At 46.6% G+C, this 18560-nt stretch overlaps 1 protein-coding gene across 1 annotated transcript in view; it reads right to left on the reverse strand.

Moving 5' to 3' along the window:
* CFAP54 (cilia and flagella associated protein 54) overlaps positions 1-18560 on the reverse strand; it is a 1075777-nt gene that overhangs the window by 490290 nt on the left and 566927 nt on the right. The window contains exon 32 of the mRNA XM_069229529.1: positions 1285-1399. Within this exon, the coding sequence (XP_069085630.1) occupies positions 1285-1399 (115 nt within the window). The remainder of the gene's footprint in view (positions 1-1284; positions 1400-18560) is intronic.

The following is an 18560-nucleotide window of genomic DNA, read 5'->3' on the forward strand; positions in this document are numbered from 1 at the left end:
TGGCATATTTAATTTATTTATCAGTCCCTAGTAAATTGGTACTAATTATACCTCAAGCCTGTAAATTTAATACTACTATTGGGCCTGCAGCACTTATTGTGCCACTCACTTAAGTAGCTCTTCCAAACATGTCTCAGGTCTGCCATTGCAGCCTGCGTGGGCAGTTTTAAACTGCCATTTCGATCTGGAAAAATAAACCTTTTACCAGGCCCAAACATTCCTTTTTAACACAAACAAGCCACTTGCAGATTAGGCCCTAAATTGAACACATGGCAGGATATAATAGATTAAAAAAAGTAGGACATGCAATTTTAAGTTTTACATGTCCTGGTAGTAAAAACATTTACATTCTTTTTTCATTTTTGCAAGGTCTATCTCTCCCATAGGATAACAATTGAGTTACCGTATTGTATTTAGTAAGCTGTAACTTCCAAATGGGAACATGTAACCAGTACATGTTTGGTGGCTTTGGAATTGTAATGCAAAAATCCTTCATGGTGAAGTCTGATTTTAAATTACAAATTTGGAAATGCTACTTTTAGAAAGTAGGCATTTTCCTGCCTTAGCCATTTAATGCATGTAGCCTGTATCTGGGTCACATGACTGGGTGTAACTGACAGTTGGGCTTTCTGTATTCCCCTTAGATAGCCACACACAATAGAGAGCTTAGATGTGCCAGGATGGGCCATCACTGGCAGGATGGGAGGGCGGAGCTTGGCAAAGCCTTACTTACACCTCAATAGGCTGTGCCCTGCTTCCACAAAAGCAGATTTCTTTAAAAGTCATCACAGGCACAGTGGTCTGCTGCCTCTTGCAGGCCAACATCTGTGTGATTGTGACCAACTGAAAAGAGCTGAAGAATCTACATGAAATATTATTCAATAAAATGCGCCCATTGATACCAGTAGAAGAACTCAATATATGAGCAACTGTAGGAGCTAGCCTTCTACAAACCAAATGGCTGGAAATGTGCAGTGCCAAGTCATATTCTCTTGAAGTTATACTGACATTTGGCAAAATGTAAATGTACGGGGAATAGTATCTAGCTTTGAACAAGACCCAAAATGGAATTGGCAAAAACAGGAGATATGTTTGGAGAATGGATAAAACCTTTTTCTTTCTTGACTAATTTCCTATTCTATTGGTGACAGGATGTGATGATGTGAACGTAAACACCATTAGTTCTTTATAGTTTGTAATCTAATCTCAAATGAATTGAATTAGTAATAGATGCACAGCTTTCTTAAACATATGACATTTGAAAGCAATAAGTGATATATCTACCTTCTGATACTCAACCAGTGCTGCAGTGTACTTCTTAAAGGCTTCACCAGATACTGTAACTTCACCAATCTCTTTTCCAAGATTTTTTTTGTTGCCCAGGAGAATTTCATTTCTCCTTTTTCATAAGAAAAGTAAAAAAAAGAAAAGGTTAGAATTATTATATGAAAGATGTATGCAATTAAGAAGTTACCATACTCTATACATATCAGGAATTTTAAATTAGATGCTGAAGTAGCACTTCAGCATTGAGATATGGATAAAAAGATGTAAATGACACTGAGCAAGGAAGGACTGAAACTGTAAATAGACGCCAGAGTATTTCTCAGAAGGAGCTAGTGAATGAATGAATGGTGAGACTATTGTTTGATTTCCGCAATAAGTATTGCAAGACTAGGAGCGGAGTACAATACAACTATGAGATGTTGACAGGCACAGTCATGTTTGCAGTGTTTTTAAAAATGTTCTGCTTGTCATAATCTGGAAATAATTCTCACACTAGGATGTTCCTGCACCCACAGTGGTTAGCAGTCTAGCTATTCTTAGGTGTCATTGTCCCGTCTTCCATAGCCTCCAACCCATTCTTTCTGTATTGGCTATTTCTACAGTTGCTACTGGAAATAATGATGTGATGGCTAGCTTGACCAGCTATCTTCCTATGCGAGGCTCTAAGTAACCCCCCCTTCCTTGCTTGCTTTTGTGCTGAAATCCTAACAAGAAAGACTGGAGAAACCCATTATACTTTTCACATGTACGGATTTAATAAACATGAAAAAAGGCTACATGTGAAGCCCCTAAAACGGAACATTCTTGCCCAGGACAGAGTTCTACAACAGTTAGCATATACATATAAAAAAGACATACTTTTGGCTATGTTACTAATTTGTTGCTGGGAACGTGATTGAAGGATAACCATAGGATTCTGAGATGCACAGAAGCCTTATACTTTATCTGTAGTATCCTGCTTGAATGCAACTCGATGCCAGTCTGAATAAACAGGTGTTTCTGTGACAGCTTTGGGTTCTTAGTATTTTGCTGTGGTGCAGTAGTGTTTTCGATGGGAAGGAGAAATGCAAATAAAGACTTTTAAGAAGTACTAAAGAGAGAGATTCACAACAAGAATTAGGAGAAAGGTGTTAATGTTAGTTGTCAGATTGTTTTGGATTATCTACATTTGCGACTGAGTAAGGTTCAGATATGTCAGAGCTGACCGGGTATGAAGATGGGCTTTTTTCATATTTAGGGTAAAAGAATTTTCAGAAAGTTGAGAAAGGTTTTCTGGATTTGGTGATAATCCCTAGCAACTAGCTTGAAAATATGTGTGTCCTTAAAAGTTTGCTTTTGGCAGGTGGTGAGGCAAAGGCTATGAGGTTATTTTTGAAGGCTAAAATATATCCAATGGGATTCTGGGAAATGGCAAATTACTTTAGACATTTAGGATCAGCAGTGAATGAGTTTGACTTGGAGGAGCTTCTCCCATTACTGTAGAGATATCATCAGTCTTGATAAGAATGACAGAAAAACTCAGAGAATCGCAGGTGGAAAGAGGGGGAGGTCCAGCAGATAATACCAGAAAATTGTCTTGAATACAGACGGGAAAAGCTTGAATTTGTGACTAATGAAGACTCTGAGAGAGTGATCATTTGAATATATGACTAATAAGGACACTGAGATAGTGATTGCATTTGATGTTAGCAAGTACATGCATGGTGTAAAACAAATTGTAAACTGTCTAAAGGAGGTGGAGTGGATCAGATTAGGCAAAGTGAGATTAAGGAAGTGGCCCTCTGAGTGCTAAAGTGGAAAAAAAGAAATGGAAGAGATGATAGAGTTGGAAAATGTTGCAGCATTCAAAGGTGTTGTATAAGTATAGGTCATGAAGCCAGGCACTAGCACTAAACTTACATAAATTTAGAATTTGTTTACAAGCAAGGATTCAGGCCCCATAAATTAACTTAGGGGTTGACAAATGCATCAGAGGTTTGGGGAGGTCCGTAAACGAGGTAATATTTGAAATTAAGACACAAAAAGGAGGATGCTGGGGAAAAGGCAATCTGTATCAGTGATAAGGGGACAACAAGAGATGAATAAGGTAGCTGATGGAAGATGATCATGCCTCAATCTCCAGCTGTCATGTTGGTCCTCACACCCTATGTAGAAACTAACCGAAAGATATTTAGGACAGATTCAATAAAACCTAGTGTGGAGTAATTCTGTGATGTCAGGGTGCCGTTGATATCCCCAACATTACTTTATTTTATCCATGGCGTGCTCTCATAACTTATCTTGTCTAGATGACATTGAAGAGGCTCAACAAGGCAATTGGAGAGATAAAGGAAATGGAGGGTAAAAAGAGACAAAGGGAGAAGATTGAAGAAAGTGGAGAAGGTTCCTCACGTGCCCTGGTGATGTGACATTTCCATATTCCTTAACAGAGATCACCACAATTTCATCATTCGGTCTTTCATCATCAATAACTTAACAATGTATGTAAACTCTGTGCAAATTGGAATCTGTCCCTCTTAACTACTCCTCCATCCACTTGCCCTATGAATCTAAAACTGGTTTTGCCAACTTATCATGTGTCTTTCTGCCTCTGTCCTTGTGTTGTGCTCATTGGTAAGCTCATTGTTCCCTTAAGGTATTTGTCCTAAGATCACTAACATTGTGTTAGTGGCATCACACATACATTTATCCATGCACACTTCACAGACTAAAGCAGTGAATTATACACCTTACCACTCAGTTAACTCAGAAAAGTCAACTTATTTCAGCACTTCAAACATTTCTAGTCCTTTTGTCAAGACCTAAGCAATAGTATAGTAGCGATCCTAGAAAAGTGTTAATAGTTAGCAAGATACTTTAGACCATGGGTACTCACAAACATTTTTCCGGGGGCCAACATTTTTGGTCTATGATGTGACGAGGGCCGCACTGATGCCAGCAATGTGGCACTCAGAAGGAGAAAGTTCCAGGGAGTGGTGCAAGTAAAGTGGGCGTAGTGGAAGCGAAACACATAACAGCTGCAAACTAGAATTAATCCCAGCTTCCCCACTTTATCAAAATGTGTGATCCTGGGCAATTGTTTTGTTCCACTTTCCCTTTTTTCTTCAATATCACATACAAAAGCATGTCGAAATACATGACCTCAAGATGTGGAATGTGCAAAACCTTCCCCTGTGTTTGATTTAATAAACTATAATGTTTGTGTATAACAGGAACCCAACCCACAGGGTGCACTTAACAGCTGAAATGCATTTTAGCTCACTATTGACACTGTTGTCAGGCTGGTGGAAAAACACATGTAAATTCATTTTTAAAAACGTATTTAAAAAAAAAAAGTTCTCAATGTACTGATAAAATGTGATGTACGAAGGTGGAACGGTTTTATATGTTAATGAAATACGCTTTCTGAATTTTGAGTGGATTTAATCATATTTTTACAGTATTACTTTAAAAATAAAGATGCTTCTAAAGATAAACAGTGCTGGATAAACTAGTTACTTTATTTTTTTAATTTCAGTTAACCTTTACATAAATGCTTGCTTATTTCATTTCTTGCTCAATGTTTTCACTGATTCAGCCCACTGCTGCTTTTGACTTTGGGGCCGCATGTAAAGGTCAGGGGGGCCGCGTGCGGCCCCCGGGCCGTACTTTGAGTATCACTGCTTTAGACTAATGATCAAGATACATACCTTCGGTAATGCATTATCTGGTGGAGACAATATCTCACTGCAGATTCCTTACCTTTGAATCTCCCAGGTGTCAGACTGGATCTGAAAACTTTTGCGTGACCAGTACCCCTGCACGCCCTCAGGTGGCTCCGCTGAGCTCCGCATGGCATCGTCTGCATCATTACTGCTAGAAGTGACGTGGCAGTCACCTATATATCTGCTACTGTCATAGTTTGACTCTTGCTCTAGGCAAGACTGCTAGTTTAAGGATGACAGCACTTATGTTTGTAGGCGACTATGCCAATCCTACAAGTCCCAGCTGTCATCCCAACCCTCCCAGCTCACAAGCAGCACCTCACCAAAAACCCAAACAGTAAAAGATGATTTGTCGCAGCTTTTACGCATGGACTCAAGAGAGTGACATCTCATGGAGAGTTGTGATTAAACAGAGATTACTCCTTTCTCACATGCACAACATGTGTCAAACACAGGCAATGAAGGAGATGCAGTAGTTTTCAATAGGTTTTATTAACAAAACTGCAATCTATGATAAGTTGCATGGGCTGCAATGATTAGGATAATGAACAGTGCAAGAAACAGAATCGTTAAGATGAGAGTTATTAATACAAAGACCCCCACCATCTTGCAATAACATGAAATGACATGAGATGTGAAATAAGTCCTAATACCCAAATTTGATTAACCTAATCTCTAACCTAAAAGAGAGCTAGGTATGTTAAACCTAATCTGCCAATGCCATGTCCATGAGAAGAGCCCTCCAACCCTCGTTACCTTGTCCATAGGGATACGAAGATTGAGTCAGTGTCAAGATGACATGCAGCATCGATAGCAGTGTTGGCATCTGGTCGGAATCGCTCTGACTATCTGTTTAAGTGAGGTGCATTTATACAGATCTGTTCGGACCCTTGACGTAGGTCTGTTCCTAAACAACAGACAACAAGGCATGCTTGGGACAGCAATTTATGTAAACAATTCTCTCGAAGAGTTCTATCCTTGTCACTTGATAGTGACGCCTTAACGTGAAACTAAAACATTGGCCTAACTAGAAAAAATGCAGCCATCTTGGAAGCATAATTAAATAATTGCACTAAAACAGAGCAAGCTAAGTAGGGTAAAAGTCACTAGGTGACAGGGGCATAGGTCTGCAAGCCAGAAGGCTAAAGCTAACTCCTGTTTCCCAGTAAAACAAGATAGGATTCACTACACCCTCCCCAAGACCGTAATAAGTATGACGCCATAGGACGACGCCACCGAAGATGAATGAATCCAAGCTAAAAAAAAATGTTCTGGACTAAAACAAGCTAAAATCTTTAAAAACTAGCTAAAACACTTATTTAAAAACATGTTAAAAAGTAATAGCTAAAAACATACAAAAAGATATAGGCCCTCATTATGACATAGGTAGTAAGTCCCGCTTACCGTCATGCCGACTGCAGCCAACATACAGCCGACGGTGCGGTTTACCACTATCCATATTGTGACACACACATAGCAATCTGTCACTATACAGCACACACATACGTCCGCCAGCCCAAAACTCAGTGATAAACGGGTGTTACCAAATCCCACACCGTTAAGCCAATAGAACTACGCCCACCACATTATGACCCACAAATCACTGCGGTAAACCATTGGCGGTACATACCGCTGCACTCAATATACACACAACCTAACATAACACCACCACATTGGACAATTCAAACTGCACACAGCTGATGCCCTTACACACACCACACCAGCATACCCATACCACTATAAAACACACACCCACACTACCCACAACCCGCTACGACTAGAAAGAATTGCCACTAGAGAAAGATACAGCAAGAGCACCCACACAACCAGAGCCACAGAACACCATCACCCATACACCATCCACGCACCTCAAAGCACACACACCCACACATCACATCACACACCACTCACACTAGACCCATGGCACCACAAAGACACCCCAGGTTTTCAGAGGAGGAGCTAAGGGTCATGGTGGAGGAAATCATCCAGGTAGAGTCACAGCTATTTAGAGCACAGGTGCAGCAGACTTCCATTGCTAGGAATATGGAGCTATGGCGGAGAATTGTGGACAGGGTCAACGCCATTGGGACAGCACCCCAGAACAAGGGATGACATCAGGAAGAGGTGGAACGACCTACGGGGAAAGGTGCGTTCCATGGTAGCAAGACACCAGATAGCTGTACAGAGGACTGGCGGTGGACTCCCACCTCCTCCCCCACAACTAACAACATAGGAGGAGCAAGTCTTGGCAATACTGCATCCTGAGGGCCTGGCAGGAGTAGCAGGAGAACTGGACTCTGGTAAGTCAACTCTTCACTACTTTCACCCCCCCCCACCTGCCTGCCATCATATACCCTCACCCCCATCACTCCACCACCTCACATACACTCCACCAACACAACCCACCCCTCCCACTACCAAGCCCTTCATGCATCCCCAATGCATGGACACCACTCACACACCTGCATGGACACCCATCACCAAAGCATGCACACTTGAGACAATCACCTATCCAACCAAATCACCACTCACACAAGCCTAAGCTGCCAGAGCAATCACAACCATACAGGGCAACACACCTATGCACAAGATGTCACACGCAGAAACAATAACACTGCATTTACATTCCCACAGGTCCCCCACACAACGTCACCGGAGAGGAGGTGCCAGCAACATCCAGTCCCCCCACAGAAGAGGCCCACAGTGATGACAGCACCTCTGCACGCCTGGATCAGGATGACCAACTCGCCAATCAGGGACCTCCGGACAGACGGTTACCCAGGCACAGTCCCATACCACCACAGAGTCTCCCCCTTCAGGAACCACCAGCACAGCACCCACCCAGCAGGTCCATACCTCTGTCCCCAGGACACGTCAATCAGCAGTGTGTCCACCACTACAGGGACACCAGGCAACCCCACAAACACAGGACGATCAGGGACCTGGGGTCAGTGGCAGTGGGCACACGGTTCAGGGGACAGAGGCACAGGACAACAGGGAAGCTGGGAGGACTGCTGTATGACAGGGGGAGGACAGGCCCAGGGAACCGACTCTCCACAAGGCACTCACCAACATCATGGGAGCATACCACCGTTCCCAGGAGATGATGGGCCAGATACTGGAGAAGTTGCAGGAGACCCAGCGGCTGCAGGAGGGATAGTACCTGGGGGATCAGAAAGAACCTGAGGGACATTCACACACCCTGGTCACCATTGCAGAGGTGCTGGCAGACATGGCCAACACCATGAGGGAGGCACTGGCACACCAGTGGGCTCCTGACACTAACCATACCGATGAACAGCCCTCCAACTCCGCTGATGCTAGCGGACGCAGGAGGCCCCGCCACAGGACCAACAGGCCACCAGCACCCCTGCAGAAGGAGAACCACCCCTGCAAACGGTACCTGCGATCCAGGCAGAATCCAGAGAACATTTCCAAGACCCTCGCCAGGAAATAAGATGCTCCTGATTGTCACCCTTGTGTTCCACTCTGTCACCCTGTCCACCTTGAACTGCCAATGCTCCCCTTCCTATGCCCCCTTGGACAATGCACCTGTGATACAAATAGACTGGAACTCTTACCTGGACTCTCCTCCCCCCCCTCCCCCCCCTCACCCTCAGCCTATAGCAATACCCCATCCGCTTATTAGCACATAAATAAACATCCTTGGAAAAAAATACAAGTATTGAGTCTGTCAAGTGACTGAACTATGTATTTGTTTAACATTCTGTAGACATTGCAATTCAACTGTACAGTAATGTATACATAGGTATGACCTGTAGTTTGCTGCAGTCAATACACCAGGAGCCAGAGTGGGGCACATATATCTGTAAATAGACATGACAGTAAGTGGCCATAGTAGTGGGAATATCAGTGACAATTTGCAATACAAAACAGCAATGGAAGGTGAAGTTACAGTGTCTTACTTGTGTCTCACTGGAAGTACTGTTGTATGATTGATGTTCTATTGTCCACAACCTCATCCTCTGCCTCCACTTCATCACTGTCCACAGGCTCCACTGCTGCCACACGCCCATCTCCAGCCTCATCCTCCTGCAGAAAAGGGACCTGGCGACGTAAGGCAAGGTTCTGCAACATGCAACATGCCACATTGATCTGGCAGACCTTCTTGGGTGAGTGGCACAGGGAACCACCTGTTAGATGGAGGCACCGAAACCTGGCCTTCAGGAGGCCGAAGGATCGCTCTATAATTCTTCTTGTTTGCCCATGTGCCTCGTTGTAACGTTCCTCTGCCCTTGTCCTGGGATTCCTCACTGGGGTCAGTAACCATGAGAGGTTGGGGTAACCAGAGCCACCTGCAAATATCAAGGGATACCTGTTATCCAGACACTAACCCCGAGGGCCAACCCCATACCCATACACCAACATATACTCGGTGGGGACCATGGGCTCACCTATTAGCCACCCCCAGTGCCTCTGGAGTTGAGCCATCACATATGGGATGCTGCTATTCCTTAGGATGAAAGCATCATGCACAGTCCCAGGATACTTTGCATTGACATGGGAGATGTACTGGTCCGCCATGCACACTATCTGCACATTCATGGAGTGAAAGCTCTTTCAATTTCTGAACACCTGTTCATTTCTCCGGGGGAAGGGGACAAATGCAATATGTGTACCATCAGTTGCCCCAACAATGTTGGGGATGTGTCCCATTGCATAGAAGTCAGCTTCCACTGTGGCCAAAACCTCCACCTGGGGGAAAACAAGGTAGCTGCCCATGTGTTTAATCAGGATGGACAACACGCTTGTTAGCACAATTGAGAACATTGGCTGTGACATTCCTGCTGCCAAGTCCACTGTCACTTGGAAAGAACTAGTTGCCAAGAAATAGAGCACAGATAGGACTTGCACAAAGGGGGAATCCAGTGGGGTGACGGATAGCAGAGATCAGGTCTGGCTCCAATTGGGCACACAGCTCTGTGATTGAGGCCCTGTCAAGTCTGTAGGTGAGGATAATGTGCCTGTCCTCCATTGTTGCCAAGTCCACCAGTGGCCTGTACACGGAGGGAAGTCCCCATCTCATATTTATCCTCAGCGGTTGTAATCTAGGGGTCAAAACAATGAGCATCTTGTCAGTATTCAACATTTCCTCAATGTACAGTGCATTGCATGTTGTGACAGAAACAGTATGTTGTTGTATAGGCCCAAATGGTGCCTATGTGTGCTGTGACGCAGTTAGGTGCCATGGTCTGCCCCCCCCCGAAATGGCACCCGCCTGTCCTGAGTGGATGGACATGTGGAAAGGAGGTAATGCCGCTGACGTTGTGCGCCATTGCGGGAGGCGGTCGAGTACTGCCGTGCAACTCATCATTGGTTGTCATTGTCCCTATGGGTTACAGTAGCCAATGGTGATGTACGCCAGCAGTGACGATACGCCAGCGCTGATGATACGCACCTCCGCAGACATGACCGCCATTTTCAATCTGTTCACTCACTTGCTACCTGACCGTCAACAGGAGAGGACCTACACTGCATGTGCTGCTGTGGTGTGTCTGGAACCTACCATGGCTCGTGTCACTGGGGAAAGGGCCCCTGCCTTCACCGCTGCAGAGTTGGAGAGACTGGTGGATGGAGTCCTACCCCAGTACCGATCGATTGCTGTATGGGCCTCCAGACCAACAGGTGAGTACACTGTGAGCACGATGCATGGGGCATAAATGCATGGAGTGCTGTATGTGAGGGCCTCGTGAAAGTGGGGGTGGTTAAGGGGTCCTGGGCAACGTGCTGCATGTATGTGCATAAGGGGATGGGAGAGATATGGTGGGCCATTAGTTTAACAGGCTGGACGGTATGACTGATACCCTTTTTCTATGTGTGTTTCTCTGCAGGTCAGTGCCATTTAGAAAAAGGGTATATGGAGTGCCATCGCCAAGGATGTGTGGACCCTGCGGGTCTACGGCAGGCGGAACACCCGCTGTCGTAAGCGGTGGGAGGACCTGAGACGCTGGGCAAGGAAGATGGTGGAGATCCAGCTGGGCATGGCCTCCCAATGAGGAAGGGGTGCCCGTCGAACCCTGACTCCCCTGATGTTCCGCACACTGGCGGTGGCCTATTCAGAGCTGGATGGGCACATGGGGGCATCACAGCAGCCACAAGGGGGTGAGTACAGTTTCACATTATACTACTTGTGCATGATGGAGTGGTCTTCGGGTGGGGGATGTGGGCCTGTTGATGCACCTAGGCCAGGCCGGACAGTGCAGGGTAGGTTCCATGTTGGGCAGGGGCTGATGAACTCCACCTCCAACCAAGCTAGTGGGCATCCACTACTGGGCAGGGCTCTGTGGGTCTCAGGTATGCAACAATTGGCGTTAGGTATTACTGTCCATGGCCTGGTGACTAGCATTGTGACTGGTAGTGCACTGCCTAGTGCGTAGGGAGGTTCCCTGTGTGTGTGCTGCTGCCATTGACCAAGTGTATCCTCTGTCTCTTCCCCCCTTTTTGTTTTGTCATCCTGTCCTTATGTGCATTAGCATCATCTGACGGAGCAGCAGAGGTACCAGCAACGGAGGGAGCTGCATCCCACAGGGCCCATGAGGCAGAATCCACCAACAGTGAGGGCACCAGTAGGACAGAGGGCGAGGGGAGCACCACAGCAGAGACAGGAGGGGACAGTACAGAAAGTGATACCTCCTCCGATGGAAGCTCCCTACTGGTGGCGGACAGCTCTGTGCCCACCCCAACTACAGGTACAGCCACCACCCCCATACCAGTACCACCCTCCCAGCAGCCCCTCAGCGAGTTTCCCGTGCCCGCTCACCCAGGAGGGTGGGCATCTCCTTCGCCCCAGGCACCTCAGGCCCTGCCCAAGTTAGCCCTGCTGCCCTCAGTGAGGAGGCTATTGACCTCCTGAGATCCATCTCTGTTGGGCAGTCAACCTTAGTGAATGCCATCCAGGGGCTGCCAGGGCATTTGCAACAACCAAATGCATTACTGGAGGGCATTCACTGTGGCATGGCGGCCCAACAGAGATCAATCCAGGCTCTGGCCTCCTCCCTGATGGCATCCATTGTTCCTGTCTCTAGCCTTACCCCTCCAGCTTCCTCTGCCCAGTCCCGTTCCCCTCAACTCCAACCTATCCCAAGCACACATTCAGACTAGCATGCACCCAAGACAACACACAGGAGTGGCTCAGGCAAACACAAGCATCACACATCACCCCACAGGCACACACACAAACACCATCCAGATGCAGACACACTAACATCCACTGCCCCCACTGTGTCCCCCTCCTCCTCCTCGTCCACCTCCCTCCCAGTAGCATCTCCACTCACACCTACATGAACTACATCCACATCCACTGCCTCCATCACCATCATACCTATCACTACACGCCCCTCATTGGCAGTCACCACCCCCACCTCCATGTACACGTCCCCTGTGTCCTCTCCCCCTGTGCCTGTGCCCCCTCCTCCCAAAGTACACAAACACAAGCACTCAGACACCCAACAGCCATCCACCTCACAACAGCATCCAGCCCATGCACCTGCACCCAAACAAACCAGTCAGACACCTCCAACAACCACTCCCTCTTCCTCCACTCCCTTTTCACACCCCAGTGTCCCTAAGAAGCTTTTCCTCTCCACTGGTGACCTCTTCCCTACACCTCCCTCCAACCCCCTGTCCTTCATGTCATGCCAGGGTGGTCAGAACCCAGGCTAGCACCTCAGCCACCCAGTCCACAGCCACAGTAGTTTTGGCTGCTACTGCAGGTGTGAGAGGCTCCAAGGAAACACCCATCAGCACTAGCAGTGTGCCTGCACCAACTGCCAAGGGCAAGGGCAAGGGGGCACCATCAGCTAACAAGAGGAAGGTCAAGAAGGCACCACCAGATGGCAAGGAGGCACCACCAGCTCACAAGGGGAAGGGCAGGAAGCCTGGTGCTGGGACTGATTCTGAGCCCCAACACCAACCATGGCACTTCAGCTGTCCGAGGCTGCAGGGGAAGGGCTGGAGCCTTCCCCCACCACTGGCAGCCCTGACACCAGCCCCGACACCAGCACCGCCACCAGCACCGGCACCTGCACCGCCGCCAGCCTCGCCGCCAGCAGCAGTAGCCCCAGTGGGCATTCGTCCGAGACTGCAGGGGAAGGGCTGGAGCCACCCCCCAACACTGGCAGCCACGACACCAGCACCGGCAGCTGCACCGCCACCACCAGCAGCAGCCCCACTGGGCATCCATCCGAAGCCGCAGGGGAAGGGCTGGAGCCTCCCCCCACCACTGGCAGCACCGACACCACCACCGGCACTGCCACCACTGAGCATCCATCACCGCCGGCGGGCAGTATTTACTCCTGCCTCCATGGACTGTGATGCATCCTGACTACTACAATTCGTGTGGGTCTGACACCCAAGTGAGTGACTGTGCCCTTGCACTCCGCAAGATCTGCAATACAGGTCACAAAGCCCCCTACAGAACCAGTGGAAGAAGGCATCCACTCACCCCCTCCTTGCCAGGATGAAGCATACTGGGCACAAAGCCCCCTCCAGAACCAGTGGAAGAAGCCACTCACTTGAGAGACTGTGGCTTTGCACTCCCCAGGATCAAGCAGTGGAGAAGCCATCCACTAGAGAGACTGTGGCTTGGCACTCCCCAGGGCCAAGCAATGGGCAAACCACCCACTTGAGAGACTGTGGCTTTGCACTCCCCAGGACCAAGCAGTGGAGAAGCCATCCACTAGAGAGACTGTGGCTTTGCACTCCCCGGGACATTCCACAGGGCATGTTGCCCCCTCCATGACAAGTGGTGTTGTACCATCTTCTGGCTGAGGTGCCCCCTTTTCCCCGTCCCCCTGAGGTGCCTGTGTATTTTCGACCTGATGCCCCTGCAGAATTCTCTCCGTGTTGATGCAGGAGTCAAGTGGGGCCTTGGCCTATGTGATGTGGCCCTGTGTCCCATGGACATTATGGACTGGGCAGTGTCCCTCCATTTGTATAGGTGTAAATACTGTTTTGATTTTGTAGGATGTATTTCTAGTATTTTATCTTATTACACTCACTTCAATCAATTCCTTTTGTCCTTGGATAATTCCTGAGGGGTAGAGGGTGGATGTGTAAAGTTGTTGTATCTGTTTGTGTGTATGGTGTTGGGGGTGGGGGTGTTGCGTGTTACGTGTGTATGTCACTCTCTTTTTCCTCCACCCTCCCCTGTGTGCTAGACGGCCGTACTCACCGTGGTCGTCTCCACCAGCGTTGGTATTCCTGGTGTAGGAGGAGGTAAACCAGCATGGGGAACACCTGCAGTTCAGGCTCCATGGCTGCGTGGTTCTTCCCTGAGTGTCCGGAGGTGAGTCCTTTGACTTCTGTGTTCTGTTTCCGCCGTGCTTTTGATTTCGTTGGTACTGCCCCGCAAAAGGTGGCGGATAGGCCTGTTATAAAACTGTGAGTGGTACATTGTCTTCTGCCTGGCTGCTGGTGGTTACTGCCACAGTGCTTGTTGCTACCGCCGTGGCGGTCAGTATGTTAAAGTGGCTGTCTGTGTGGGTGGTTTCCTGCCATGGTCACAATTCCATTTTTTTTTTTTACCACCGGCTTGTTGGCGGTATTATGACCGTTTTATCACCGACCGCCAGGGCTGTAATGAGGGCCATAATGTCGACCATGACAAGCAAAGCAGGCCAAAGTAAAGGCAATAAATGTAAATTTTGAATTTCGTGAAATAAACCAATCATCAAATCATTCTAACAGTAGTCATGATCTTGAAGAGCATTTTCAAAGCCACTGAATGGAGAGGACCTCAGGAAAGAAGCCATATCATCAGATGTAAGATCGATGACTGGATAGGCAGATACATCCATGGGGCAGTACTGCATGGCTGTATCTTATACAGGTCCACCTGCAAGAGTGGCACTCTCCACAGCGCCCAAGGGCGGCTCATAAGTGGCCTCGTGAATCAGCCTTAGTCTCAAGCGGCATGACCATGAATGAACCATCATTGGGGACATCAGCAGTGCTTGGTCGACAAGAGGCAGTGGCGGAAAAGCAGTACACACTGTAGGCAAATGTTCAAAGAGGCACCACATGCAGCAAAAGACTGGTTGCACACACCATAGGACTGGTCGGAATGACAATGGCCAATCATACTCCAATTCTTCCAGCAACTGAGCATTTAAGACCTGAACCATGCATTCACAGCACAGTTGAGCTGGTGGCAGCGGATCCATTGCTTTGCATAGCTGGAAAGACACAACCACTGTGGATCAGAAGAAATAGCAGCAAGTGCTTGGGGAAGTTGGTATTTAATAGGGATTGTATCTCGGCTGATGATTTTGCTATCAGGAGATCATACGTCTCTCTAGCCGATGTCAATGCAACTTGTTATTGAAACAGTAGCGCCTTTCGTCTGCTCAACTTGTAATAATGTACACTAGCAGTATCAATGTGAGACCACATTTCTGATACTTTTATCTCTCGTGTGGGGGAGGAATAAAACTTGTCCACAACACGTAACAACCTTAGAGACTGAAAATGTGTAGGTAATTTCTGGTCGCATACCGCAACAGCTTTGGTCGCTCAGCACCACATAACTTCCATTCGAATGTGCATGAAGTGCTGGTCGAATCAAATGGACGGGAGTGCCCTTCAGAAAACAGGCCAAGTTCGCGACCCCCGCATTGCAAAGGCCATGAAGGGACACCTGCTTACATATCATTGAATGACTAACAGTAGTCTCAGAAAGACGCTGAGAAAGACCTCTCTTTCGCCATTCAGACTTTTGTATTCAAAGGGGAACTCCCATTCTTCTTTAATATAGCTATCACCTAGCTGCTCGTACCGACCCACAGCAAGCTGTTTCAGGCATTTCGAAAAGCAGAAATGGGCAAATTTATGATGCCATATAAGAGCCATACCATCGATGGGCTCTTTGCAACTGTGAAAGGCAACTTTTCTAACTTTTCTATGTGAAGCATGATACATATCGTTCCCCTTTAGTAATCGTCTTTTGTTCCTTGGATAAATTAAAAGCAGCAAACAAGTCACTACCATGAATGTACTTCCATGAAACAAGGCCATTTTTCAAAGTCTGTAACTGCAGCTGACTTTGCCCATGATATAAAAGAGACATGTCTGTCTGAATAATATCTATCACAGAGATATTATTGTCTGTCAAGGAACAGATCCTGTTAGACAAAGTGTTCATGCCATTGTGGACAACAGCTAAAGCCTTTTCTAAATTTTCTTTGTCTATCTGCCTTAAACACGCAGCAGCTTCTATCTGAGAAAGTTTCCTGACCTCATTATATATGGCATAGATGAGTCTTTTACAGTGTGGCTTTCTAGGGCCTAACAAGAAGTCCTGCAAGTTTATATCTTAGGAAAGAGTGTTAAGATGTTCCTTAACTGCGGCTAACGTGTTAGTCTGTACCCACAGTTGGCACAGTTTACCCACACTTTATGTTGTAACTGTATGCGTGTGTTGACCAGAGACAAAGCGAGGGTCTGGTCGGCTAATCTTGAAACCCCCCTGAGGAATTCACAAAAAACGTGCCTGACACCCATTTATGTCTATTGCCCAAACCACCCACTGGGACTGGAACGTGAAGAGCTATAGGTACCAGTCTGAACCTCTGCATCTAGTTCTTCCTTAGTGACATTCAGGAAGGATCGCCAATTATTACACTTTGGCGGTGTGGGGATACTGGGCGTGTTCATTTCTTTTATTTTCACTAACCCCAGGCATAATGTCTGTTGAATGGTATCGTTTAAAAAGATCATTTGCACAGGAATCAGGCACGCTCTAAATAAAGCTACCCTACCCTGTATTTGCCAATCTTTTGTTCCCCATACACTCTTTAAATCAATAGTGTTCCTCCAGTATTCTTAACCTTCAACTGGAAGACGGGAAACAAAGGAATCTGAATAGATCAGTTTTTTATCAGTTAGCAAAATGTTCCTAACTTTTGAAGGAGGTAATTTGAAGCTATATGACTCTGGATGTTTTGTGTCATGCCCAGAAAAAATAAGTACATTTATCTGAATAACGTTTTGGGCTCCCCACAGGTGATGCTGAACGGTGTTCCCACTGAGTGTAGTTAAATACTGGTCTATGTCTAGTTGCACGGTGCAGGTAGTAATGTCCCCAGTTATTATAGCAGAACATTTCCCCATAATTCTTTGTATTTGGGTATACATCATCACTTTCAAATAGTGAGTAGTCCTTCAATTCAGTTAACATAGAATCAACAGTTTTGACATCCCAATCATCAGATACTACACCAGGTGTAATTACATCAGTCAGACATATGGAATCTGAATGACCTCAATAAGCCTGTATATATCAAATGGAACTTTATCCCGCACAATCCCATCAGGAATTGGTACAGCTGAAATGTTCACAAGGGACAGGTCTCTTCAGACCTTATGTGAGGAATGATATGGAGTTAAGACTTTATCCACAGGCTAAACAAAGCAGTTTTCAGGAAGGTAATGACCATTTATAAGTAAAAAGAAAACAGTCACGAAACCAATCCATAGAAATAATGCAAAAAATATCAAAAAGAAACCATAAATAGTTCCATGGGTGAATTAAATAGTTATTTTTAAGCCATGGATACAGCTCACGTGTCTTTGAAACATTTTCAATCACAGGAGTGGATGAATCTGAAAAAAAGTCATCAATGTCAATGAAGTAACAAGAAGCAGTCTCTGCAAACGTAGGAGCAGGTGCATTACCGGTAGATGGATCCACTTCAAGTGAAGGCACATGGTAGACGATGTCGTCAGTTTGTGTTGTGTTGGTGTATGAAACAGCCAAATCTTGGACAGGTGACGTTGCTGAAGTGGTAACAGGAATTGGCATTTTCCACCCTCCCGAGGGTTGAGGAAGTATTTGTAGCATCGTTGGACATTGTTGTGTAGTCCAAAGTAGTGTTGTTATTTCTGTTTTGAAGAGTTATGCCCTGTTGGGTAGTGAGAGGGGACCAGGAACTACCCAAGGGACCTCTGGGTCTACTGTGCAGGATCGGCCACATGGTGAAGTTTGACGTTATCAATGGAAATTAATCTGTTTGCTTTGGAGCCAGGCAGCGGTGGTAGGATGACAGTTCTGGTACTTTGTATTCCCAGGACTGGGACCAGTGCTCTCTAAGATGGACCAAATTCCTTCTTCATAGCAATCTTCTCACGAACCAGATCCCCGACATTTAGGAATCCAGCCAGTAGAAGTTGTTGGTAAATCCCTTATTCCTAAAGTGGCAGCACTAGTGGATCATTTATCATCACAAAACTGCTGAAGTTCATGTAAAATAGTGAGACGTTCATTTATGTCAAAAGGTGTGTCTGCTGCCACCAAACCTGGGCCATCAAGATCTGGGATATACATAGGTATCCCAAAGAGAACTTCATAGGGAGTCTGTCCCCCCAAGGACCATCTTGGCAGATTATTCAGTGCTCTCTAGACCCCATGATGAAGCCAACTGCGTCCAGAACCTAATACTCTAGCTGTTAAGGACTGCTTTAGATCACGATTCCTCCTCTCCATTACCGTATTTCCCTCGGGAAGGTATGGTGAGGAGTAATGGAGTTCAACACCCATCACCCACATGGTAC

The sequence above is a fragment of the Pleurodeles waltl genome, chromosome 4_1 (genome assembly GCF_031143425.1).
Source record: "Pleurodeles waltl isolate 20211129_DDA chromosome 4_1, aPleWal1.hap1.20221129, whole genome shotgun sequence".
Classification (NCBI taxonomy): domain Eukaryota; kingdom Metazoa; phylum Chordata; class Amphibia; order Caudata; family Salamandridae; genus Pleurodeles; species Pleurodeles waltl.